The sequence below is a fragment of the Filicampus tigris genome, chromosome 4 (genome assembly GCF_054856515.1).
Source record: "Filicampus tigris isolate MCC_2025a chromosome 4, RoL_Ftig_1.0, whole genome shotgun sequence".
NCBI classification, from domain to species: domain Eukaryota; kingdom Metazoa; phylum Chordata; class Actinopteri; order Syngnathiformes; family Syngnathidae; genus Filicampus; species Filicampus tigris.
In genome coordinates, this window is record NC_141220.1 from 16,671,853 (window position 1) to 16,698,664 (window position 26,812).

The window sequence follows — 26,812 nt, forward strand, 5'->3', positions numbered from 1 at the left end:
TCAGACAAACGATCTTGACAGATACAAACAAATGTTTGTCCATGTAAAGTCAAACTGTCAATATGGATGAGTGAGCCTTTTAGGTTATGTATCATTTTGAATGACTGTAATATATATTTTTTATGCATGTACAAAGATAATAATGCAGACTTTTGAATGACTCCCTCGGAGAGACGTTCAGATGAATGTTCTGTACAGTGCTGCATTTGTGTTTTTTGAGGTTGTACTGGACAATACTGCACCGGGTCTTATTGAGAGTCCTTACAAAAGGAGCAAAACATAAGAAATTCACCTCAATATATGTAATACATTTGCCCTTCAACTCAGACCCCAAACTACAACCATTGTTGAATTGGGGGGGGGGGAAGATGGATTCCTTTATGAAGGCACGGCACAGCTGTAAAGCCTTCATATGATTCTGTCGTGGCGGGGCTGGTAACGTTCCTATAAACTACATATCCCACAATACCCAGCGGTGCCCCATCTCCACCAATAGAATAGCCGCGTTGATTAGGCGCCTTGTCTGACCGGGACCTCTTTCCTAGGTTCATTTCATTTTGCTGCTGTGACAACAAGAAAACATCAGTCGCTCTTGTTTTATAAATGTAACTTTTTTACAACACGCCACGGTCTATTTCGGCGTGTCCCAGTGGGCAGTTGTCACGTTCGGCGTCGTGACAAAGTCCTGAATGAACGGTGAGGTTAGCGTGGATTTAGTTGGCTTGCTTAGCTAGCTAGCCGCTAGCTGAGGTCTTTAGCAACAATGTCCAGTCTTCCTCAGAATAATTTGAAGGAGCAGCTGGCAAGACACAGCAACAGTGCCCAAAGCAAACTGTCTTTGGCTAAACCTAAATCGGGGTAAGTGGGAAAGTCCGTCCACGAACGTGTCGCATGCTAATCGCACGAGTTAGCTTCTAGCGTTAAAAACTATCTGTACAAAGAGGGTTATAAACTCTGACGTTAGAGGAAATTAATATGGAGTCACGTTTGCTTTTGACTGTTAGAAAGCATCATTGTCAATATACTATAAGCTTATGCTGTGTATGTGAAGTTTGCTAATATATGCATAGGTGTGTGTATTTAAGAAGTGTTTAACTGTCACACGTAATAGCATTGTGTTGGTATGATAATATATGCTGATAATAATACACTAAACTGTCATTGTGTTTCTGAGTGTTTGACATTAATCGATTTGTAAGAATTACACTCGCATGTCCTTTTCCCGTGTTTCTCCTTCATTCCCAAAACATTGTCGTGTGAGTGTGAATGGTTGCTTGTCTACATATTTCCTGTGATTCCAGAATCATCTGTGATAGGCTTGAGCTCAACCATGACCCACTCTATTGAGTTACTACACAAAAGTCCATCTACAATACAGCATGTTAATTTCTCTCCTGTTGATATTTCAGGCCATTTTCTTTTAAAAAGAAGTCCCAATCAGGTACGGAAACCTTGAGCAAGGTAACTAGCCCCAATGTTTTGGCAAGCAGGAATGTCAATGTCCCCAAGGACAATTTGGTGACTCAACCTGTTGTGAAGTTTTTAAACAAGCCCGAGACGTCTCAGAAGTCCAAAATCAACAACTTCTTCTCTGTAAGTGCCAAATGCAACTCGGACATCGGCCTGGACAGTGTTCCTGCTTTTCAGTGTCCGTCGCCATTGGCATCTTCTGGCAAAGTGTGTCCATCTACACCCAAATTTGACAGACCGGGAATGAGTACCAATGTGAGCACTCCCCTAAATGTGGATGCATCACTTGGATTCCAGATAGATGACTGGGATGACCTGGATGACTTTGAAACTCCAACAAAAGCTAAGAATTCCTCCTTGAATGAAGATATAAGCAAGACTGACAGCAGGTCAGTTACAGCTGAAGGGAAAACAGAATCCACAAGGGGGCAGTGTTGTTTAAAAACAGATCAAGTTCAAGCCATGCCTGATCGGAATGAAGTCGGAGAACCGGCAGAGAGTGAACTGGACGATTCTCCAATTAACACACCGAGAAGACGCCACCCGGCTTATCTAAAGTCTGTTGTTAGTGACAGCGAAGAAGACAATAATGATGTTCCCATGACAGGTAACACACTTTTTACTGCAGTTTCATTTTGCTTTGGTGCATTAAAAAGGCAACAAATAGAGAACTTATGGTGTCTCTTTTGTCCACTCTTAGATGATGTTAAAGAATGGTTTAACCCAAAGTCAATCAAGTTGGATGTCACCATGGAGCCAGAAGATGACCTTGACTACATACCGCCATCTCCAGAGAGCTGTAACAACAAATCTCCTGTGGAGTCAATGTGAGCCTTTTTTTTCCCCCTCTCCCAAGTTATTTTCTAACTCCACTTTGAGTTTTCATAGTGGAATTTGTATTGCTGTGAACATTAGGTGCTCCACAATGTACTGAGTTCTCTTACAAAAATAAATTTAGATAGATTACTTTATTAATCGCCATTGGGAAATGTGATTAATATATATAATCGTGACCAACAATTTTAGATTCATTTTGTCATTTAATGATGCCTTTTAACACCTGTTTGTTTTTGTTTTACCAAGAGCCTCGTCACAGCCTGTCGTGCTGGCAATATGCCGTGATAGTGTCACGATACCAATATTTTGACTTTGATACTATACTTGCATAAAGTACCTCGATGCCGATACTGAAACGGTACCTTGACAAAAATCTAAAAGCAGCAAGATTATAAGTGACAAAAGAAAATATTTTAAACGTTAAACGCTTATGAACATTTGCACACATGAGGGAAAGTGAGATAAATATATTACACTGTTTCTTTCTATACTTGATTTATACTTTATAGACTAGAACTTTAGGAAAACCAGTTCGCATTTATTTATTTACTTATTTATATGTCGCTAGTAGAAAATGTGCACAGAGGTTTATTGAGCCATTTGTGTGACTGATCTACTGTAATGCAGTATTGAGCAGGTTATGATCATTTTCATGGCCAGGTATGCAGCTCTATAGCCTCTGTGCTTTTTGGACACCGAATTAGCAAATTCAAATTTTAAGAACGACATTTTTTTTTTTAAAATAGTGAGATCAATGCCTGCATTTATATGTTTATATAAGCATAATGTATACATGCGTGAAAAATCACGGTACGGTACTGGTACCGGTATCCCGTGCAACAACACTATGCCGTGATTGATTTATTATTCTTTTTAACAGATCCAAACCATGTTATGCTGAAAACAATGATACTAATTTGCAATCCAGTGGCTCTAAGGTGACCCCTCGTCAAGCTTCTGAGCACTCGACAGACAAGAAAAGTGAGTGCGTCCCGTCGTCTGACATCGTTTGGCATTCGTCTTTGTGTTCATCTGTTTTTTCCTAATGTATAATTCCCATGTGTGTGTTTTCCCTCACAGCTGATGAACTCTACAGCATCATGGAATGTATTTGTGCGCTGGTGGATTCCGTCCCTGAACACGAGCTCATCGCTCTGTCATGTGGAAATGAGCTTCTACTGAAGAGGGCTCAAAGGTAGGTGCCGCTCCACTTTTTTCTCTATGACCTTCCATCACCGTGTGACTGCACTGCTCCGCCTTCTTCGCCCCATCCAGGAAGAGGATTCTCATTACTGGTGGTGACGCCTTGCTGAGGACTCAACAGCCTGACAGCACTGTGATTTCTGATCCCAGCTCCAAAGACAAATCTTGCTCTGATTCAACCAGCAGCATTTTACCCACGGTTTCAAAGAAGACTTCTCAGTACAGGAGATCCTCCGTCATCTCTGTGGACTGTGACTCTGATCACTCTGACAGCCTTATTAAAGAAAAACCATCAAGCTGCAACGATGGCTGGAATTCAGCCGTGGAACATGACAGCGTCTATGATTTTCCATCAAGCCACAGCATCTCAAAAACACCTCACAATATCTCCAGTGTCAAGAAGAACATCATAGATGTGGACTGCGAAGAGCTTTTCTTCTCGCCAAAGAAGAAGACAGAGATTTCAGTGCAGATTAAATCTACTCCACAGCCAGACGTCACGGCAATGGACAACATTGACCCTGATGACTTTTTCCTCGACGACTTTGACATTGATGACTTGAATGACTCTGACATTCCCGAATACTTTGACAAACCGCAAAGTTCCGTAGCGCCGCAGAAGACGTCCATAACTGCACCAACGGTCGTGAAGGAAGGTGGGCCGAGCAAGTCTTCATGGGAGAAGAAACCTGCAATGCCTGTGCCTCCACCCAGACCTGCAAAGATTTTCTCTCCTGGTGAGTCACTTAAAAAACTGTCTCAATTAAATGAAATGCGCTATATAACTAAAATTGTATTGTTTGATTGGGTAGTTACTGTACTTTTGAATAGGCGGGAAGCACAGTGCTCTAGTGGTTAGCACGTCTGCCTCACAGTGAGGTTCTTGGTTATACCAAGCGCTTTCAACAAACAGATGGATACTCAGGTCTTTTTTCCAAATAAAATCCATTGCAGAACCAACGTTCCGAAACCCGGCACACGACCGTTTCCGAGGGTTCAACTTCTCCCACTCGCAGGAAATGATGAAAATCTTCCACAAGCGCTTTGGTCTCCATCAGTTCCGGTTCAACCAGCTTGAAGCCATTAATGCCGCCATCCTCGGGGAGGACGAATTTGTGCTCATGCCCACAGGTTTGCACCCGGCAGGATTATAATGACGCCGATAGGTGTGGAACGTCATCAGATGTCCTTTTCTAATGGTGACGTGTGCTTGCAGGTGGTGGTAAAAGTTTGTGCTACCAGCTTCCTGCCTGTTTGTCACCGGGAGTCACTGTGGTCATCTCGCCACTCAAATCTCTCATTGTGGATCAAGTCCAGAAGCTCACTTCCCTCGATGTATGTTTGCTGTTGGCCATGTACTTACTACATACATTTGTGACTTGGATGTTCACCAACATGCACCAGTGTAAAGTTGTTGTACGGAAAGAGTTGTGCATGGTACAATAGTAACGTTAAGGTGTTAAATGCAATGCTTAGTGGGTTTAGCTTATTTGATTTTGTATTTGGAGGATTTTTTTTTTTTTTTGGAGCATTCTTTCACTGGCATCTGTGATCTACTACTGTGTCCTTGTTATCGTTTGCGTTTTAGATCCCAGCAACAAGCCTCTCTGGTGCTAAAAGTGACGGCGAAGCAGGGAGGATCTACATGCAGCTCTCAAGGAAGGAGCCCATCATTAAACTCCTCTACGTCACACCTGAGAAGGTGATGGTTTTATGTACAGGTGCAACTCAATAAATTAGAATATAATGAAACCCAAAAGTGAAACTTTTACTGGATATTATCTAGATTCACTCAACACAGAATGAAATATTTCAAGATATTGATTTATAATTTTAATGGTTAACTCATTCACTTTCAGGCATTTTCAGATCCTCTTTTACCCCAATTGTCCAGGGCAATTGAACAAATGACATTCGGCAAGCGAGGTACCAAGTATCTCATGCATGCACTTTGACGTAAATGACATGAAGGGAAAAAACATAGTAGTAGTGTTGCCTACTAAGTTCACTTTCAAAATGGGAGGGAAAAGAAATCAGAGCATAACAAAAATATCAAGTTCAACACAGGATGTTTTAACAGTTTTTGTTGAATGTTGCCATTACATTCCCCACAAAAAAACAAAACAAAAAAAAGTTTGTGTTCCCATATGTATAATGTAGTAACACCTCAAAAATTGTGGCTCTAGTTTTAATAATTATCTTTGAAAATTATCTTTGAATTTAAACAAAACAAAGTATATAATCTTTAGTACCAAACAAATTAAACACGTCAAAATTATCGTCAATTCTGTTGAAATAGAAAGAGTATATGAAACTAAATTTCCTGGAGTTATTATACATGAAAAACTATGTTGGAAATCACACATAGAAAATGTTAAAAGACAAATTTCAAAAAGTATACTTTATAAAACCAAGGATATCCTAAATAAGGCATCTTTATATATATTATATTGCTCATTATTAATGCCATACCTGACATACGGTGTGGAGATATGGAGTCACACTTCAAACTCACTCAGTCTATCTTTAAGCTACAAAAAAGAGCCGTACGAATTATTAATCACTCATTTTATATAGAACCAACAAATCCATTATTTATCAAGTTAAACACTCTTAAATCCCATGACTTAGTTGAATTTAAAACAGCACAAATAATGTATAAAGCCTACAATAATCAACTTTGCCACAGTATCCAGAAGCTGTTCAAAATCAGAGAAGGTTGTTATAGGCTAAGGGGTACAAGCGTCTTTAAAAAAATCAAGGACAAGAACAAACATAAAGCAAATGTGTGTTTCTTCAAAAGGTGTGAATTTATGGAATAATTATCAAATACAACTGAAAAGTTGTGAATCATTGTCAGTATTTAAAAAGAGGTTCAAAAATATAGTATTACATAAATGTATAAATCAAATCAAGTATAGACACAGGAAATGAAAGTGAATCTCTTAATTTACTGTCTTTAGTTTTTGGTTTATGTATATGATTATACACGTGTATAATAGGGGCATGTCTGTTTATATTTATACTTTTGTTTTTTGTTTCTATTTATAGCGTTTACTTTGTATATATGTAAAATAAGCGTTTTTAGTTTAGTTTTTATATGGGTTATGCTCGGGTATATGCGTGTATGTATTTATGAATAACCCACCTTCGTATCAATAGAACATGATTTCCAATACTTTATAGTGAACTAGGGGTATGACTCGACAAGTTTTTTACTTCTTCCTACTCCCCTTGAACATATAAACTTTACTGAATTAAGATAAGTACTGCTTCTTTATTTTGATTTTTTTGTTTGTTTGTTCGTGTCTTTCATGTTGTTTATACGTTCAATCAATAAATAATGCTTTAACGTGATAATAGTCATTCTCATTGGAACTCTTAACTTAAAGTATGTTCACTGTAAAAGAAAGCAAGTCAGAATACATGCATGTCATGGCACATGGTCAGGATGGTACCAACTTTGCCTCAATTTGAGCCAGGAAAAACCCTGTGTATATGTACAGTGTATAGATGCATATGTGTGTGCACTGTATGTTTGTGGAAGCTGTGTCAAGTGTGTTTGCCGCTTTGACCTGACACGTGTTCCCTCTCCGTCCTCAAGGTCAGTGCCAGCAACAGGCTGATCTCAGCCCTACAGAATCTGTACGAGCGAGGCCTCCTGGCTCGCTTTGTCATCGATGAGGCTCACTGCGTCAGTCATGTGCGTAGCTCCTCTTAAACGCACAAACTGACCACCCAGCCACCCCCCAACTGACTCATTAATAACTAAGTGACCTTCAATGTTCCAGTGGGGCCACGACTTCCGTCCAGACTACAAGAGGTTGAACGAACTGCGTCAGAAGTTCCCTAAAGTGCCCATGATGGCCCTGACTGCCACGGCCACCCCCCGCGTGCAGACGGATATCTTGCACCAGCTCAACATGACGCGCCCTCAGGTGTAAGTGTTTTTCTGACTTTACACTATTGACTATTTCAGCTTTTGGCATTTCATCCCTCTTTTTTGCGTTTCCAGCTTCACCATGAGCTTTAACCGAGCAAACCTTAAATACGCTGTGCTGCCCAAGAAACCCAAAAAGGTCGACGAGGACTGCCTCAATTGGATCAAGAAGCACTACCCACGTAAATAATTGCCAACTGCAGTGCACCCTTGTTTACGGCGGAGGATATGTTACAGACCCACCTGCGATCGCTGAAAATGCACCATCTAGAGAGACCATATAAAAACGTTGTTTAGTTTTTTTGCTTTTCATTTTAACCCTCACACATCCTTTAAACACAAATGTATTAGAACATCCATAAACTTCTTGAAGCTTTTTGTAGTGCCCCTTCTCACTTTTTCCCCGTGCGAGACTCGTATACAACCTGGTTGACTAAGTAAATGGAAAAAAAAACTCACTTGTGCAGTTGTCCAAATAAGAGGCATTAAATCCTCACTTCAAGCTGTTCATTTGTCACTCCCAGTTGAAGTTTAATATAAAACGGAAGTTACAACTGCAGTTACTGTTATATGAATCTCGAATGACCGCCATAGCGTCCTGTCACTCAGTGTCTCTGGTGGTCCGTAGGGATGAAATAAAACAAGAGAACTCAACAAAATGGTCAACCAAACCATATAATTTCGTACAGCAAAAGTAGGCGAGCTTAATGCAAACAATGCAAAATGTCACCGACGGGCCAACGCAATTAGCATCGATGTTAAGCTAATTGTAAACAATTAAAGTGCTACTTTAACACACACAGAGCAGCAACACATCGAGTATTCAACAATACCCACATTTGTTTTACTGTACTGTAAAAACCCCTAAAAAAATGATTGCTAAAAAATTGGCGATATCGTGGGGGCGTGAAAGATGAACTGCTATGTTCTCTGCACTACTGTAGTGCTGCTGCAATGTCAAACTGTGACCTCACTGCTTTTGTTTCAATCTCGTCCTCTACCTTGCAGGTGATTCAGGCATCGTGTACTGTCTTTCCCGAAACGACTGTGACACCATGGCCGAAAGCCTGCAGCGAGCCGGCCTGTTTGCGCTGTCCTATCACGCGGGTCTGAGTGACGGCGACAGAGAGTACGTGCAGTCCAAGTGGATCAACCAGGACGGCTGCCAGGTGAGCCCGCCGGTCGCTTACCGATGCCAACGCAGACGCCGTTCCCTTACAATGTGAACAAATGTGCCTCGTCCCCACCAGGTCATTTGTGCCACCATTGCTTTCGGCATGGGCATCGACAAGCCTGACGTGCGCTACGTGATCCACGCCAGTCTGCCTAAATCGGTCGAGGGCTACTACCAAGAGTCAGGGAGGGCCGGCAGGGACGGGGAGGTCTCTCACTGCATTCTCTTCTACAGCTATGCCGACGTGCACCGCATCAAGAGGATCATCAACAGTATGTCTCGTCAACAACATTCCTTTATTTGACGCTCAGTTGCTCCCTGCTCTGAAACCGCTGTTGCACTTTTTTTCCCTCATGACAGTGGACCGAGAGGGTGACAGAAACACCAAGGCCACTCACTTCAACAACCTGCACAGCATGGTGCAGTTCTGCGAGAACATGATGGACTGCAGGAGGATTCAACTGCTTGCCTACTTTGGAGAGATGAACTTCAACAGGGGCTTCTGTAAGGAAAACCCTGACGTCACCTGTGACAACTGTAGCAGGCCAAATGTAAGACCATCCACTTACTATCATTATTATTATCATTATCTTGTTCTGTTCTTAAAACTAAAATGCATACAATACAAAAAAATGTTCACCTTGTGTTTGTCAACATTTTAGAACTAATGCGGCTCAGAAAGTGTATGCGTAATTGTGCACCCGTTTCATATATTGATGAATGAATACATAAGAGTTTTTAGGGTGATTTATTTGTTGCTCTTCTCGAGGGATTTCAACTTTTATTATCGCTACATAAAATCTCTCTAACTTTCTAATTACAAACAGCTCTAGTATTGGATTACATAGCAGTGTTTAGCAGTTTGAGGAAAAATGAAGAACATTTGAACGGCCTTTTCTCTGCATTCTTCAAGGAGCCAAAGCTATAACAAGGTTTTCATAGCATAATTCAGACTGTTCATACTGCTTTGGAAAGCTTTACTTACTGTGCTAAGCTACTCTATGCTAACTTTTTAAGACTTGCTGATGACCGTGGGAGCTCCCTGAGATTTTTATTAGGATCTAAAAACAGTGGTGTTCGTCTAAGATATTATGCTGAAAGACATTTTAACAAAGTTAAGAGTTTGAGTTCCCTATTACTTAAAATGAATATCAGCTCCAAATATCAATTATCAGCCTCCTTGACTACTAATAATCGGTATTGGCCCTGGGGGAAAAAAAACAGTAATATATCTCTGGTTTGTTTTTAAATGTTGTTAAACATATGTAGCATAACCTGTTGGTGTTTTCTTGGGTGTATTAAATATACACAGGAATACAAGATGAGGAATGTCACTGACGAGGTGAAGAACATCGTGAGGTTCGTGCAGGAGAACTGTGAGAAGGTTGGAGCCAAGTTCGGCCGGACTGCTAAACAGACCCGCCTGACGCTCAACATGCTGGTGGACATCTTTGTAGGTATGACGTACTCCTATGAGCACCTCAGCAACGTGACTACCGCGTGTGTTTTGGTTGCACTCGATAGCAATGCTCAAGACAATAAAAACATCTCTTAGGTTCCAAAACTGCCAAGCTGCAGACGGGCATGTTTGGGATGGGAGGATCTTATTCCAGGCACAACGCGGACCGCCTGTTCAAGAAACTAGTCCTGGACAACATCCTGATGGAGGACCTTTACATCACTAACGGCGGCCAGGCTGTGTCTTACATCTCTGCGGGACCAAAAGCTCTCAACCTTCTGTCAGGACACATGCAGGTGACGCGTGTTGCTTGGCGGGACCCGACAAACATGCCTTATTACACACAATCACAAAACCCGACGCTGCGGTCTCATCGCAGGTGAACTTCTATGACACGGAAAGCGCTTCCAGCGTCAGGAAGAGCAAAGCTGCGGTGGCCAAGAACGTCTCTCAGAGGGACCACAAGGTTCAGGAGTGCCTGAAGGAGCTGGTGGAACTCTGCAAGCAACTGGGCAAAACCTTCGGGATTCACTATTACAACATCTTCTCCACTGCCACCTTGAAAAAGTTATCTGGTAATACTAAGACACAGCCACGTTAGTTTTTGGCTTTCATAGGAAATGAGTGGCATTATTTGAACATCCATCCATCCATTATCTACCGCTTAACCGGGGTCGATTTGCAGAGGCAGCAGCTTCAGCAGGGAAGCCCAGACGTGGGACATGCCCGGAACGTCTCACTAGAGAGGCGTCCAGGGAGCATCCTAATCAAATGCCCGAGCCACCTCATTTACCTCCTCTCAATGTGGAGGAGCAGCGGCTCGACTCTGAGTCCCTCCCGGATGGCCGAACTTCTCACCCTAACCTAAGGGAGAGCCCGGAGACACTGCGAAGGAAATTCATTTCGGCCGCTTGTATCTGTGATCTCTTTCTTACCCTTCACGACCCACAGCTCGTGACCATAGGTGAGGTAGATCGACCGCTAAATCGAGAGCCGAGCTGAATCTTCACCACGACAGACCAATACAGAGTCCGCATCACAGCAGACGCTGCACTGATCCGATCTCACTCTCCATCCTACCCTCACTCGTAACTAAGACCCCAAGATACTTGAACCCCTCCACTTGGGTCAGAATCTCATCCAGGACCTGCAGAGGGCACTCCACCCTTTTCCGACCGAGGACCACGGTCTCCGATTTGGAGGTTCTGAATTTCATCCCAACTGCTTCACACTCAGCTGCGAACTGCTCCAGTGAGAGTTGGAGATCGCGGCTTGAAGAAGCCAACAACACCACATGTGCAAAAAGCAGAGATGCAACATCCCTGCCTTGCACACCAGCTCGGGCTCCTTCCCTGCCCGAGAGGTGACGTTCCAGGTCCCGTGAGCTAGGTTTTGTAACCGGGGATCGGACTGCCGAGGTCCCCGCTTTTTGCCGTTGCCCAGCTCAAAGTGCACCCAACCCCTTTGGCTCCTACCGCAGGTGGTAAGCCCACAGGAAAGGGAACTCGCGTTGCCTTTTCAGACTGAGCCCGGCCAGGCCCCATGGGCGCAGGCCCGACCACCAGGCGCTCGCCAGCAAGCCCCGCCTCCAGGCCTGGCTCCAGAGGGTGGCCCAGTGACACGCGTCCGGGCCACGGATAACGTCCTCCAAATTCTTTACTTGTCCTAAGGGGTCCTTCTTCCGTGCTTTGTCTGGTCCCTCACCTAGGACCAGTTTGCCACGGGTGATCCTGCCAGGGGCATAAAGCCCCAGACAACTTAGCTCCTAGGATCATTGGGACACGCAAAGCCCTCCACCACTATAAGGTGACGGCTCATGGAGAGGTATTTGAACATAATTCTAATATAATCTATCCCACCAGAAGATGGAATGGATTCATAAGCAGCAGCTGACTCTTTTTAGAGATTGCTAAATGAGCCGCCTCTTTGAAGTTAGTGATGAGACCAGCGGCTTTTTTTTTTTTTCTCCTCGGCTTAGCACAGAGGGGAGGGGTGAGCAGTTACGCACACAGGGGGAAGGGAGGAAAATGAGAGGTAGCAACTGCGCTAACTCTGGAATACTTACATGGATGCCTTTTTGCTATGTCAATTAAATTTGCATTGTCCTGAAAATAAAAAGAAAGAAATGGGGCCAGCGGTTACTAGCCCCAAGAACAACAGGAGTAGACTACGGGTCAGTTCTAAATATAGCTCACCAGTGATTGGTCACTGTGACTTAACAAGATTAATTAAAACAGAAGAATGTTTATATTTTATTTGAACTAAACATGGTACACATATCTTAATGTACCAACTACTCTAAATTTTGTTTCAAAATAAAATGGGTTGTGTTCAATATAAAAAAAAAATCCTGTTTTTAATTCACCCAAATATTTCAAAAAGAACATTTTAGAGCTGTAATTTTTGATACTGTGAACTTGCGATATTTTTGTTCGAGTTATTTTGGGGAGGTGCTAAGTTTGGCCTGGGTTGTTGTTGGAAGTTAGTCTTCACAACGTGCACTTCAGGTGTGTTTGTTTATTCATTTATTTTTTATTCAAATCATCTCCAAGCCATTTATTTTTAAGCGTAATATTCAATGAGTTTGAAATGAACCAAACTCCGGCTTTAACGTAGGGACCTCCGTATTAACTTTTTGTATAATTTCCTATGAAAGTAAGCATTTACCCTTGTGAATTTTTCCTAATCTGTAACTGGTATTATATGAACGTCATCCGCAGAGAGGCTGTCCTCCGACCCAGAAGTCCTGCTGCAAATCGACGGTGTAACCGAGGATAAATTGGAGAAGTACGGCGCTGAGGTGATCCAGGTCCTGCAGAAATACTCCGAGTGGCAGAATCCTGGTAAAAGACTCCGCCACACTCACCCGTCCGTCATGGGTGTCAAACTCCGGTCCTCGAAGCCGCTTTCCTGCATGTTTTCCCCATCTCTCCCTGCTGCAACACACCTGATTGACTCGCAGTTAGATTTTTTTTTCAAAATTGTTTGGCCATAGTGAGAGGCGAGGCTTGATGGGGTGGCATGTGACATCTGCGTGTTAGCTGTGACCAAAAGCAGCTCCTGCATGAGTGCGCTAATTGTTTGTTGTTTGTTTTACGGTTCTGTCAGCTTTCAAGAAACAGCTGAAAAGTTGCATTACTCTACTGGGGCTCTCCTTTTGCACATGCAAGGGCATTATACTAAATCTGCTATTTAAAAAAAAAAAAGGATAAAAAGCCATTGCTGTAAATCACAGGTTTCTTCAATGTACAGTAGAAGGAATTTCCACACCAAAGTTTATTTTGGTGTTGTGGGCTGAGCTTTTCTAATTAAGTTTGGGAAACAGCAATCTAATAATGCGTGTCGTTCACAGTGGAACAAAAGGCCGAAGGCGGCGACGATTGCTGGATTGACACAACGCGGGGCCGCTCGGCCGTCAACTACGAGGACGACGGCGAGGACGACGACTCCTCCGCCTACTTCCGCAACCAGAGCGCGCAAGGGCAGAAGAGGAAGAAAATGCCTTTCTTCAAGTACAACAAAAAGAGAAAAGGATACGGAGGCACGGGTTCCACCTCGAGGGGGTGCGTTTTGTAACTTTTCGTCAGTCGCAAATCAACTTCATTGCCTTAAAATGTTTCTGTTTCTCTATCAGCCGAGGCTCCAGCAACACTAAATCGTGGGCCTCCAGAGGTGGGTCTCAGTCTGCCGGCCGAGGGTCCAGAGGTGCGACAGGTGACTCGTCGTCGGGAAGGTCTCCGGGCTTCCTGGCGGTGCCCACGCCGCAGAACCAGCGACCTTTTCTCAAGCCGTCCTTTTCTCACATGTAGCGCCGCTGCCGCTACACTACACCGGTTGTAATTTATGATGTTCAAAGTGTACATTGTTAGATTTCTATTTTTTGTTACTGGCACTTACTGTTCCTGTAAATGTTTATTAAAGATCATGGAAAAACATGTCATGCCTTTTTTTGTGTACTTTGTAATAGTTCAACTGAGTCAAGTTTGTATCATGAAGCAATCATTTCAATGCACACTAAAGGAAAATCATTTTAGTGCTGAGGCAAACAAAAAAGTTATAACTTTTTAAATTGCAAGAAAATACCAATATTTTAGTGGCTTGGTAATGGTAAATGTAGGTTTGGGGAACTTTTTGGGCCCCTTAAAGTGGAAAAATAAAGAACCCCACATAATACTAATACCAATTAAACTCAATTTTATTTTAAGAAGACAACATTTACATTAATAAAAGAAAATCTAAAAGAAAAACAATGTTAAAGATGTCAAATATTTTTTTTATTAAAATATGCATCTGAACACATTTTAAACAAATACCAATGGTGGGCATTCCGACAGACCGGTCCATCTGTCCGTCACCGACGGATGCTCATTTTGCTGACGATAGATGGGGAAATTCTTGAAAAGCGTCCCTTTTGTTGACTAAAATTTAGAATTTTATTCCTGTAATAATATGACATATTTGATCTTAAAATTTACTGGATGCTGGATGTCGTGAAAGAGGCAAATCACAGGGACCTGTTTTAAAATCAATGTTTATTTCAAGTCAGAATATTTCCATTTCATGGCACCAGTTTACTACCGGGGAAAGAAACAAGATTTCCTACTGACTTGTACATAAGGTTAGCTAAGGTACAAACATGGGTTCAGAACGGGTCGACAGCTGGATTTGGCACATGATGTTGCAATATATACAACTTGAACTTATAATAACGTGATTCATCTCTTGAGAAAACAGACAACATACATGCGGCACAGCACCTTTTTCTGTGCAGCATCTTGAGGGATTCACACGTATGCACGATCACTTGATGGCTCACATGTACTTGCATGTACCTATTTCACATTATGTAAACAAAAAGAATGTCTGAGCCGGTGACAACTTAAAAAAAAAAATCAAGCTGATTTTTCTCAGATGTAAGACATGATGTAGAAGTAATAGATTTGTACATCACATTGTACAAAATGTCAACACAAAGTCCAGATGCACCTTCACTTTTACTTTGCAAATGTCTCAACTACATTATCCCTTGTCAGCAAAAAGGGGAATAAAATTAAATGATGGCGCACAAGGTGCATCTCCATAAATTATATCACCGGAGATAGTGAAATAAATCAGGTTTTCTGTGATATTTTAATCTATTGAGATGATAAACCAAAGCCAAGGAATCTCCATTGGGGGAAAAAAAATAAACATGATAAGACAGTTTAATCTTCTTGTCTTGCGCCTTTTCCTACAAAACTGCAGGATTGGCTGATAAGACTGTTTTATGCAAACAAAATGAACAAAATGTTACATTTGCTCCAAGCAGCAGGATGAGAAACTAAACATTAAACATAAAAAAACATCCACACAAGAGGTCAGCATGAGGAAGGCGATACAATTGTAACCAGGGCCAGTGATCACATTATTTTTTTAACACTATATATATATTTTTTTACAATTATTGTTCGATCATTCACTAATTATTGCTTCTTGAATGGTGCCTTCTTCGTTATATGTATACCGGTATATATATTTTTTCTTGTTCCAAGACGCTACATGACGCTGATACAAATACAATGTTCACTTCTCTGGGACAATTTGCTAGTTTTTATTGTTTGCATTCCAGTGGACCTAAGCAGCCTTTGAACAACAAATGTGCAAAAGCTGCATGCTGAAGGGATGACGCTTCCACTTAAAGTGAATTCCTTCCCCAACTTCAACAACCATTTCAAAAAATAATATATTGTGTAACTCTCTCTTTTCCATTGTTTTTCAATTTTGACAACACTCGACACATAAAAACACTGTGATTTTTGGGGGACTTTTTGCCAGAATCTATCAGCAATACTCCCTTTGGACACTAGACAATGAAACCTCCAAAGTCGAACACTCTAAAGCTCATACAATTTGGAAAATGACAAAAAAAAAAATATCTGTGGTAATATGACTCAAAAGTCTCACAATAACTTTTAGCTTTTCTTTTTATTTCACAATGATTCCCTTTTATTATTGTTTATGAATCTCATAAAATCCCCCCCCCCCCAAAAAAACAAAAACAAACCAAAAAAAATGAATTAATAAAATAGATAATTTTACATATCACTGGTGTTGGAATCCTTGTACCTCCCAAATCATCAACATTCAGGAGACCCCCAAAACATTTCTTCAATCATTAACGTTGGATCGTGAAAAAGCGCAAGCCATTTTCAGCACCTTAGATTGGTCAAAAATTTGTAGAAATTACACCCACATGTGTGGGCTGCTCAAGAGTATAGATTTGTGAAAAAATATGAAATTTGTCAAATTGTGACATAGGAGGTTTCAACCCAATGCAAGCGCCAGTGTTTAATTAAAAAAACGTTTTGTTTTTTTTAAATAATTGTCTTTTTACACGAGTATGACAGTTGCCACTGTGCTAATGATGATTTTATAAAAGTGGAACATATGTTTTCTGAATTTTCATAATTTCTAATGGGAAAGTGTCATGAAATGCAAACAAATCAGAGGTGGCAATGTTGTCGAAATTGGAGCTTCCACTGTATACGTTTCATGTAGTCACATTATCGGTGTTGTGCACATAATGACGCCCCTAAAACATTGCACAATGTCCAGTCCCTTGATTTGACCCCAGTGGTGAGTTCATATTTGCCTCATATGTTCTAAAAGCAGTCATCAATTCAATGTATAAAATGGCAACAATGTACAAGAAATCCACCGTTTACATTTGTATTCATGATCAAAAAAATCAAATGCACTTAATCTTTGACATGACTTTGATCACAGGTTTGTAATGTTTATTTTAAGATCTGTCAATTATTATTATTATTATTATTATTATTATTATTATTATTATTGTTATTATCATTATTATTATTAGAACAGCTGACGTAACAAGGATGTATGAAAGGTGTAAATGACACATTACAAGTGTATTTGTATCGTACACATAGACTGAAGGCTGTCATTTGCTTCTCCGTCAATGCTTCTGTCCTCGCTTGACGCACGCCGCTACAAAAATTATCATTTTAATCTTCAATAACAAAATAACATTTGAGTCCTGTTAAAATATACATCGGAGCTGTCAATATATTAGGAAACAAACTCCTTTTGTACAAAAAAACGTACATCTGATCTTCTACTAGCAATATGGTACATAAACCTAAAGGTTGATGTTTAAACCAAAAATAAATCTTCATCATAAGAAATAATTGAAATTCATTGAATCTCAAGGTCATGAAAATGAATGAGCAGAACCAACAAACACATTCAAGAAGTACCGGTACTTTATGAGCATTGCACATCTACATCTGTACTGTATAGCTAGGCTATTAGCTAATCATTCCGCTTAACACTACGAGGTCACCATAGCTTTATATAATACTAAAAAGAGATATTTGTCTTTTAAAGTGTCCTCTTAAAACAATCATCAAAACCAGCAATAGTCATTTTTTCGCATTCTTCTCATTCACGTGAACCTTCATTAGCTTCAACCTTCTATAACTTTATATTCAACCTCTTATACTATATTCAGTATCCCTGTCCACTCCACCTAAAGCGGGGTACACACATACAATAATAGAGTCAAATTTGAGCATTTCCCCTCCTTTGCGATCAAAGTCAGCAAAAGGCAAAATATCGGACGTGTCAAAAAGATTATCCCGAGTGATAATGGTGGTGGTGTGACACAGGAGGATAACGATCGTAATGTAATGTAATGGAGAACTGCTGATCATAAATGCTCAATATTTATCATGGCAAATATTTTTGTGTTGGGCCGAGCATTATGGGGGAAAAAATGCTATGTTTTTAGCATTTAGCCTACATTTTATCAATATGTTCGAATGACTTTACCAAATATTTTACAATTTTACCAATGCTTTGCAGTACATTTGAAAGATGTTGCAATACGTTAGAACGACATCGCCCAGTCAAAAATGTTTAGTCTACATTAGTAGTTCCACGCTTTCGTATAAGTCACGCTCATGGATGATTCCTCACAAATTCGTCAATGGTGTTTCACCACATATTTATAATTAAAAAAAAAAATCTATCCTCCAATATTTGCTGAAAAATTCACCGATATGGATAACTTGGCCACCATCTGGTGCCAAGGAACTATGTTGAAGTGAGTGTAAGTTTCACATTTGCTTTGCTGCCATCTTGTAGAATCCTTTTTTTTTTTTTTTGCAGCTTTGGGCTCTCCCACATTTAAAAAAATCAGTGAACATGTTAAATATGTGTGTACCCCACCTACATCTCTTCTGTCTTACCCATCTTCTATCAGTGTTCATTTCCACTCATCTGATGCAAATGCACCTTTAAAATCAATAAATAACACTTAAATGCAACGCTCATCCCTCTTAAAGTTCTCAGATTTTTTTTTCATGCCAAAAAAAGGGAAGGAAAAGATGATTGGAATACATAAAAAAAAAAAAAGAGAAGAGAACGAAAGCGAAAGTGAGGTGAGCGAGGTGTAAAAACTCAAAAGTGTGAGAAGGGGAGAGAGAAGTTGTCCCGGGGTCACCGGGGGGGCGGTCCTAGCTGCACGTCTGCAGGAGGCGGGCGAGTCCCGTGGGCGCCACCTCCATTGGCGTCTCCTCAGCCCCTCACCGAGCGGCCTTTTTACCAACGCGAGCGCCTCACTTGCTAACGAGCAACCCGCCCACCCAGCGGAGCTTGCAGGCAAACCACCGTCTGAGGGGACAAAAGTATTCGAAATGGAACTGCTCGAATTCGGGGGTCCGGCGGATGTCGCGTAAGAACGCCACGTCGAGGTCAGACTCGGTGAGGATGATGAGGAGGAGTAGCAAGACAAAGAGGAGTCCGATGGTGACAAGGAGCAAACGCAGGACACTCAACACAAACTTATTCACCTGTTCCACCTCGCTGAGGGACCCCGCAGCGCCCTCTTGTCCAAAGTCCCCCCCGTCCCCTCGCGTGGGGGTCCCCGCCTCCGACTCCTTCTCCTCTTCGATGCTGCAGGGCGCCCCGTTAATTTGCCGCAAGGTGGCCGGCAGCTCCGCGCCGTGCTCGGCCACCGGCGTTGGCAGGACGCTGTCGGAGGGGCTGTACGCTTCGTCCGAGATCACCGCCGTCCTCTCGCCGACGTCCGTGGCCTGGCTGCGTGAGCGTGGGATGAACGCCTCACCGTGGGACACCGAACGCACCGGCGTGGAGTGGGCGCTGTCGCGGAGCGACTCCAGGCCTGGTTTAAAGAGATTAAGGGAGACAGGTCAACACCGTTGCAGATTTGTCTGATTTACAGTGGCTACATTTACATGGACACGTTTATTCGGATTAAATGCCCAATGGGCGGACGGACGCCCATTAGGCATTGTGGACGGTCGGAGGGAGGATGAGAAATCTTTTAAAAAGGATGGACAAAGCAAGGACGGAGGTAGGTTTTCGTCCCTCCCTCTAATCGTCCCTAACCGGGTCAAGTCCCGGCTGACGTGTTGTGTTGGTTTCTTTCAAAAAGCAAGACTGCCAGTGGTGAACGTGAGTGACCTTGTTGTTTTCCTTTCTTCCCTTGATGGAGCTAGTTGCTGATCGTGCCATGAAACTCCATAATTACAGATTGCCTGTATTCAATGGAAGCCCAAAAGAATCAAAATTAAATAAATAAAAACAACATTTTGATAAATAACAAATATATAACATGGCCATCAAATTGTAAAATATGGTAATACTATGAAATATGTTATTAATAATCGTTAATATCTATTTTTAAAAATAATTTTATTATCATTAAATATTTCATAATGATTATTTGAACAAAATCGTACCTTTTAAATGTATTTCCGAAGACTTTATTGTATTGATTAAAAGGGGTTCTTCTTTATTTATTTTTTTACAAAGTCCATTTTTATTTCCGAATGTCTTTCACCACAATGGCCATTTTATGACATAATTCTGTTTTTTATCACAATGACAATGGTCTGTCAATCAAGTCACATGAGGCGGAGCCACTTATGTGATGGGCTGCGGAAGAGAAGTCTGCGTGTGGTCACCAGCGTTAGCATTTGGTAGCGTCGGCGCTAGATTGTTATGTGAACTTCCTGAAACCACCTCATCAAAAAAAAAACCTGCTGCTGCAATCCTCTCTCAGGCTGAGGTCAAGGCCTTACGTTACTGTCCAAAGCTTTTGTAACTTCTCTGAGGAACTCTGAAACTGACTTCTCCCACTGGTGCGAGCGCAGCGGCAGCGCACATGTGGTTTTGTTCGCAGCTTTGTGTCACAATTAAAAACAAAACATCACTTCCGATATCGATATCGGACCAGTATCGCGATATTTGGTCCAGTATTACGGATCAAATCCAAAATCACTGGTATTGCCCATCACTATCCACGACCCCTCGGCCGAAGCAAGTTACCCACAATTCATTGCAGATTTGACCAAACAGAAGGAATTCCTGTGCCTGTGCCTTTTACTTTACTTGTTTTTTTTCTTTACTTGATTTTTTTTGCAATTTTCATTCGTTTGTAACCTGCGCTTCAATGAGGACCGTAGGGTGTCGTGTGGGTCTCGGGACTGGGCCATTGACTCCTAAAACACATTTCTTCCAGCATGACGTGGTGGTCATGTGATACACCACACTCATAGCGCATAACACACCGATTCTCTGTGAAACGCCGAAACTTTTTGCACGGATAAGCAAGTCTCCTATATGAGAGCAGAAACCCAATCGTGCCATTCAAGTTGACGGGGATATACTGTCGTCCGAGAGAAAGCGATATCTTAAGTATCATCGTCATCATGTCTAATTCAACTGGCGATGACAGTGCAGCTCTCATTTATCAAGCACATGGTGACGTGAAACGACCTGTTAAGTCTGAGTAAGCACTGAAGCAGCCTTCAAATATCGCAGGCTACATTAGACTAATCACTATGATTCTTTTTGCTTTGGTCTAATAATCAACACCAATGTAGGAGCTAACTGTCAGTAAGTGAATTACAAGCATTGTAGAAAACAGTGATGGATAGTCAGTAATATTAAATGTACTGTATCTGCAGTATATAATATTTCGCTTTTGACTCACTCACTGCCATTGACGAATTTACTTGTCTTTTCAAAGTTCAGCCACTCAATCCCAGGAACTTATTTATATTTTTGGGGAATTTTTTCAAACGTTAGGGGAAAAGAGTGTCTGAAATGGTTTGGTAGTGAATGAGAAAATGCAGTATATTTGCATTTCTAGAAGTACCCACCTATCCATCCTTGACAAATGCACAAGAGAAAATTACACTTCCATGAAGCGAAGATAAACACTTTAGACAACTACAATGTACAACTGTAACATTTTATATGACAGCTTCAGATTTAAATGGCAAAACTGAGAAAATATATTCCTCCTATAATGTGTAAATTTGTGTTTTGCAGTGCTGTACTGTATGAAACAGGCTACTTTCGGGTTGTAAGATTTAAGCAATAGACAAAAGAGACCTTACCATGTGTATACTGGGGGCACAGGAACTGTTCTATTGTGATTCAAATCACAACAACAACAAAACTAGCAATGCTATTATTTTCTTCCTTGGACATCACGTTTTGTGGACATTTGTAGTTTTTGTGTAATCCTGCTAACAAAGCAATAAAAAAAATACCTATTGCCTTGGCGCTTGGGGGAGGTCCAGTAAAAAGGATAACTGTGGTCCAAACCACTGGATTCAAACCCAGAAACTCAGAACTGTGACGCATGCCAACCAATCGATCTGTACCTTTGCTGCCAATCAAAAACCCCAAGTTTGGGAAAACCTGAAACCGAGTAATGATTGGATTGTAACCCTCCAGCTATGCTAAGGCACAAATCGTCAAAAATAAAAGCTTCTATCTGTCGAGAAATTGATCGGGTCCAAGCCCCGAAGACGTCTACTTCTGAGTATGAGCTTGACTCTCACTCAAGGAGGCCACGCAGGGCCTCTCCCTGTTGTTTACCTGGACGGTTGCTGGACTGAAGGCAGGGAGGCAAGGTGCCAGGCAACGGCGTCACGCTTGCCGACTCCGGCCGCTCGCCCAGAGCGGGGTACAGGGGCAGGACCCCGAGGGCTTTGCCCAGCATACGGGGCCCCAGGCTCAGCACACGAACCCGGACGTCGCGGTAGCAGTGGTTGATCATGCGCAGGTGGACGTTCACCCGGGTGGTGATGCGGATCAGACACTTCACCATGACTACGGCGCGAGGTCCGGACTGCCCTGTTCCTAAAGGTCCTGTTGGTCCTGTTGGTCCCGATGGTCCCTGTCCCGCAATCCAGGCCACAGAGTCGCCGCGTGTCAGTCGGCTTCACTTGGGGACGAGCGTGTGGAGGGACGGAATCGCCTGGCTTGGCCCCGCCCAGGCCAGTGACAAACATGGAGTAGCGGGCCCAGGGCTATTTTCAGTTGAGGTATTAATACCGCTGCGAACCCATGCAGTCAGCTCTCCTGACAACACAGCAAAATATACTCAAGAGTCCTGCGCTTGACACTGTGACAGGGCCAAGGAGGAGCTCACTACTGTTTTCACTCTGGTTTGAATAAACCTATGCGATTTTTTATACGTGTATGTATGTGTGTATTTTTGTTTTTGTTTTATTTATTCATTTATTTTTAGGTACTTTTGTGAATTAGGTTTGTTTTTCTTAGAGCCCATGTTGAAGGATGCAGCAGGAATATGTCTATGTATGAATATGTGTGTACGTATGTGAGAGTGAGTGTTTGTAAGGGGGGGGATTTGGGGGGAGTTTGTCTATTGTGTTTTTTTTTTTTTTTTTCGAGTCTTGACGTTTAAATTAAAAGAGAAAAAAAAGAGAAGGGGGGGAAAGTTAATAGGACTGTGTACTGCCAAAATGTGTATGTCTCCTGTATGATCCTAACAATGTATTGGATTTAGTTAACATTAATATTTTTAATAGGAGACACGCTTTGTTTCGTTTATTGATTTGTGTATGTGTGTGCATATATGTTTACATTTATGCAGATATTGTTTTTTTTTCTTCTTCTTTTTGTAAAATAAAAACAATTGGGGAAAAAAAATAAATATATATATATATATATATATATATTAAGATCACTTTTGTTTTGAACCAGCACGAGGTATGTCAATAGAATTTAATCGGATGTATCTGAGGTCATTCAGAAGCATGAACCTGCTGCGTGGTCCATTTCAACCACACTGCCGGAAAGGCCAGCTGCTGTGGGGCCAGCAGCCCGCAGGTGTTCCGAATACAGCACTGGCAGGTTGACTGACGTGCACATCTGCAGCGTGCACTGCCAGCACTGATGCAGCGAACTGGCCCAAATAGCTCGAGTTACGAAACGTGTGTGTGTTTTCTTATGGAAGGTAGGACTGAAATCTCACTGATTCGTTTAGAACTTGATTCCATGTCATCGACAGCCACAAATCGAGAGAGGAATCTTGGTGTGATTGTTGACTTGGGTCTGATTTATAAAAGCCTCCAAAAACATGTGACTAAGTCTACTTATTATCAGAGATGGGCACTTTAACCTTTTTTTGCCGGTCCGTCCTCCGTCCGCGACCTGGGGTACCTTTCTGTTCTCATCCCTCTATCCTTATTCATAAAAACAATCGTCCTCTGACCCTGTCCGTCCTCGTCCTTTTAAAGCGCTTCTGTCCTTACATACTGTCCGTCCGTGGGAAAGATGCTAAGGTAATTTAAAGCTCATTAGCTGACTAATTTCCTATTCACATCCACTTACCGGCTGGGAGTATCGTGAGTGGATTGAATTGTTTGGCTGTTTAACCAAGATAGCATTTAGCTACAGACTTCCCGCAGGTCGGTCACCTGACAAGAGCCTGCCAGGAGACATCATGAGAATATTTAAGATTGCTTTATAATGCAATACCATTGCGTTTTATTGCAAAACTTTTGCGATTTTTATAATTTAATATAATACAATACAATACAATACAGTATATTATAATATGATGTAATATAATGTAATATAAGTATTGCAGAATAAGGCAAGGAGGAAACAAAAAGACTTCCACTTCCAGGTCGTGGCGGTGCTGGGAAAGATTTTACGGTCAAGAGATGTTCCAGTCCCAGAAAAGGACATAATTCCCATTCCCATGCAAAGGAATAGGTATGTAAATATTAGCAGTTAGTAAACAAAACAACATTGCTATCTTTTCCTACGCCCAATATATACCTTATCCCGGATTACACACACAAGACAGGCAGGGCGTGTTTCTGTCAGTCTTCAGCGTGGCGTTATCGGTGGCATTACATGCGTTGAACCACTAGAGGGCAGACTATGCCTGTGCAATCTTACAGAGTTGTTGCAGGCAACATAGAAATGTTTGTGCCCTGTGCAGGCAGGTAAAGAATGCATTGCAGAAGAGAACAGTGGTCTTGCTTTTTGAAAGAATCCAACACAACACGTCAGTCGGTACTTGACCCGGTTGGGGACAGTTAGATGGACGGACGAAAGCCCACTCCCGTCCTTGCTTAGTCTGTCCTTTTTAAAAGACTTCTCGGCCTGCGTCAGTTCGTCCACAAAATGGGCATTTTGTTTAATCAAGAAACCCGTGTAGAGTACCACAGATTTACCGAAACAGCAGTGCCTTGAATTGTCATTTGTTTTTAAATACGTGGCCTCAAAAGTTTTTTTTTTTTGGGACTTGAGTGACAAGCAAAAATCTGAGATACAAAAGCGCTTGAAACGTCCACCACCAGTAGATGGCGGCAGCAAACATTCCAACATCCAGCCACCATCAATTCACATTGGTTTCCTTGCAGTGGAACAAAAATACCACTTGGTGGTGCCAATGCACGCTTTCGGTGGTTTATCAATTATCAATAGACCCCACATAAGAAGACGAACAAGGACAAAACAGCAAGCTAAAAAAATCAAGCAAAGCACAATACATCTACAGTCCTATACAGTCTTATTTCTATCTTAGTGAAACCATATCATGGTAGAAGGTTTTCAATCGGCTCAGGCGCACTCAAGGTTACGTGCTTACCCTCCATGATAGAGATGTGAACAGCTCTCCGCCGTGTGCGCGGTACACTGGTGAGCCGCGGCCCGTGGGTGATGGATGGACAGCTCCTGCTGGGAACCAGGCCAGCTCTGCACAGACACACACAACAAGCATCACAGCGCTGCGAAAAAAAGTCATATACGGTAACGGTAGCCTACTTGCTAAGTGTGTGCTTGCTACAGATCCTGTGATACAACAAGAGGATATTTCGGGAGCACTCGGCAGTTCTTAACTGTGTACCTGTGTATTTCCGGAGGTTCTCGTTTGATTTTGGCACTCTGCTCCATCACCTCCTTTGCCACGCGACCACTGCCGTAAAGCACATGGACGATGTTGAGGGTGAGTTGCACAGACGGACACACAACCAAGCGGCCCAGCGGTGTCGCCTGATGCCACGAGAACTACTGCAGCAGTGGGTGAGCACATCAGTTGTTGCTATTGCGAGCGGATGCAATATCAATATACACCTAGGTCTGTTAACTTTTGTGCTTCAGAGCCACATTTAAGTTCTAAAATGGATGGATGGGTAGGTAATTGATAGATGAGGTAAAAAAAAAAAAAAAAAATGTTTAAATGGATAGATGGATTAAATGTGTGTATACAATATGGAATGTAATATTTAATGTATAGAAAATTACAAAAGAAAAGAAATGAATTATACTATTCACTAATTAACCAATTATTTAATCAAATAAAGCATGTTAAATGGATATGTAAAACAATTTCTCTAGAAATTACATAATGCTGAAAAGCTGAAGCTGATCCGAAAAGCAATGGAATTAAATGTAGAATGATGTCTGAATGATATGAAATGATACTGGAATCTTGAGAATGTCTGAACATTTGCAAAATGGAAAGTTTTTTTTTTAGTCGGAATAGTTTCAGTCGGTCTAGAAAGATTGAATGAGGTGGAAATAATGAAGAATATATCTTATTGTGGATAAATGTGGAATTTGGGGAATGTGGGAATTTTTGAATGTGGAAAATATTTTGTTGTTGAAATGGTTTGAATCAGTCAAGAAATGTTGATGGAGGAGGGAATATTCTACAATAATGTGGGAATTTCAATGTGCAAAAATGTGGAATTTTAACTGAGAAAACGGTGGAAATAGGAAATTGTGACTTTCAGCATTCACACAGTTAACGAATTATTTAAGGAGATGCATGAATAAAAATAATTCTAATGGATTTTAATAGTGTCAGTATAAATTTCCTCTCAGCCATGTGTGGCACTGTACATACTTTGGATATCATATCATATAAGTACCTGAGTTTCAATTTAATCCACAACAAAAAAATATCCAAAATTTGAATTTCTTTATTAAGAATAAACTAGTAATGATAGGGTGGCTTTTAATTTGTGTCAATTCCCTGATAAAAAGCGGAATTAGCAGCAGATGCACTGTGATTTTGCCTGCTGTAATCCGTCTCGTTCATTTGGCTCGCTTGCTTCTTGTGATTATTTATCCTCTGTGGCTAAAACAGACTGAAGTGGCAGAACAGAAGGCCAGGAGAAGGTCACGTCCTCTGGGAAAACATTTTTTCACATTTCTCTCCCCTTCCTGTCATCAATCATTAAGTCCTCTAATAGGCTAGGTGTACAGTACCTGTAACGGAAACGGCTGCCCTTGAAGAACAAATTGCTGCTGGACACTGTGCGGACCTGACTTGACTTCTCGAGCCTGAAAAGGAAAAAGAAAAATAACAAAAACAAAGGGACACAAATAAGAATCAACTTAAATAAGAATGTGTGGTCGACCA

At 41.6% G+C, this 26,812-nt stretch overlaps 2 protein-coding genes across 5 annotated transcripts in view; one reads left to right on the forward strand and one right to left on the reverse strand.

Annotated features, from left to right (window-relative positions):
- The first annotated feature begins 499 nt into the window (after nucleotides 1–499).
- On the forward strand, nucleotides 500–14,018 carry blm (BLM RecQ like helicase). Of its 2 annotated transcripts, XM_086029375.1 has the most exons (22): nucleotides 500–858; nucleotides 1,410–1,461; nucleotides 1,540–2,077; nucleotides 2,171–2,297; nucleotides 3,188–3,288; nucleotides 3,388–3,502; nucleotides 3,583–4,247; nucleotides 4,465–4,641; nucleotides 4,727–4,845; nucleotides 5,099–5,212; nucleotides 7,115–7,213; nucleotides 7,302–7,450; nucleotides 7,526–7,632; nucleotides 8,459–8,619; nucleotides 8,701–8,896; nucleotides 8,985–9,175; nucleotides 9,937–10,081; nucleotides 10,180–10,379; nucleotides 10,463–10,658; nucleotides 12,804–12,926; nucleotides 13,436–13,646; nucleotides 13,718–14,018. In XM_086029375.1, the coding sequence occupies exons 1-22, from the start codon at nucleotides 764–766 to the stop codon at nucleotides 13,890–13,892; spliced, it is 4,056 nt and encodes a 1,351-aa protein (XP_085885501.1). In that variant the 5' UTR covers nucleotides 500–763; the 3' UTR covers nucleotides 13,893–14,018. The 2 variants fall into 2 exon arrangements, with proteins under 2 accessions (XP_085885501.1, XP_085885500.1); XM_086029374.1 differs by having other exon boundaries at nucleotides 1,410–2,077.
- Nucleotides 14,019–14,596: 578 nt separating this feature from the next.
- Nucleotides 14,597–26,812, reverse strand: part of frmd5a (FERM domain containing 5a) — a 63,154-nt gene continuing 50,938 nt past the window's right edge. For 2 of the 3 annotated variants that reach the window (XM_086028948.1, XM_086028947.1), the window contains exons 11-14: nucleotides 26,659–26,733; nucleotides 25,292–25,360; nucleotides 25,034–25,140; nucleotides 14,597–19,270 (exon numbers count right to left, since the gene is read on the reverse strand). In XM_086028948.1, the coding sequence (XP_085885074.1) occupies nucleotides 18,705–19,270; nucleotides 25,034–25,140; nucleotides 25,292–25,360; nucleotides 26,659–26,733 (817 nt within the window). In that variant the 3' untranslated portion in view covers nucleotides 14,597–18,704. The remainder of the gene's footprint in view (nucleotides 19,271–25,033; nucleotides 25,141–25,291; nucleotides 25,361–26,658; nucleotides 26,734–26,812) is intronic. The other variant, XM_086028949.1, reaches the window with a different exon arrangement.

Coding starts and splice junctions, on each gene's coding strand:
- blm (XM_086029374.1), top strand. CDS start 764: ATGTCCAGTCTTCCTCAGAATAATTTGAAGGAGCAGCTGGCAAGACAC. Junction 4,248..4,464: donor TGCAAAGATTTTCTCTCCTG/GTGAGTCACTTA, acceptor AATCCATTGCAG/AACCAACGTTCCGAAACCCG. Junction 5,213..7,114: donor TCTACGTCACACCTGAGAAG/GTGATGGTTTTA, acceptor TCCGTCCTCAAG/GTCAGTGCCAGCAACAGGCT.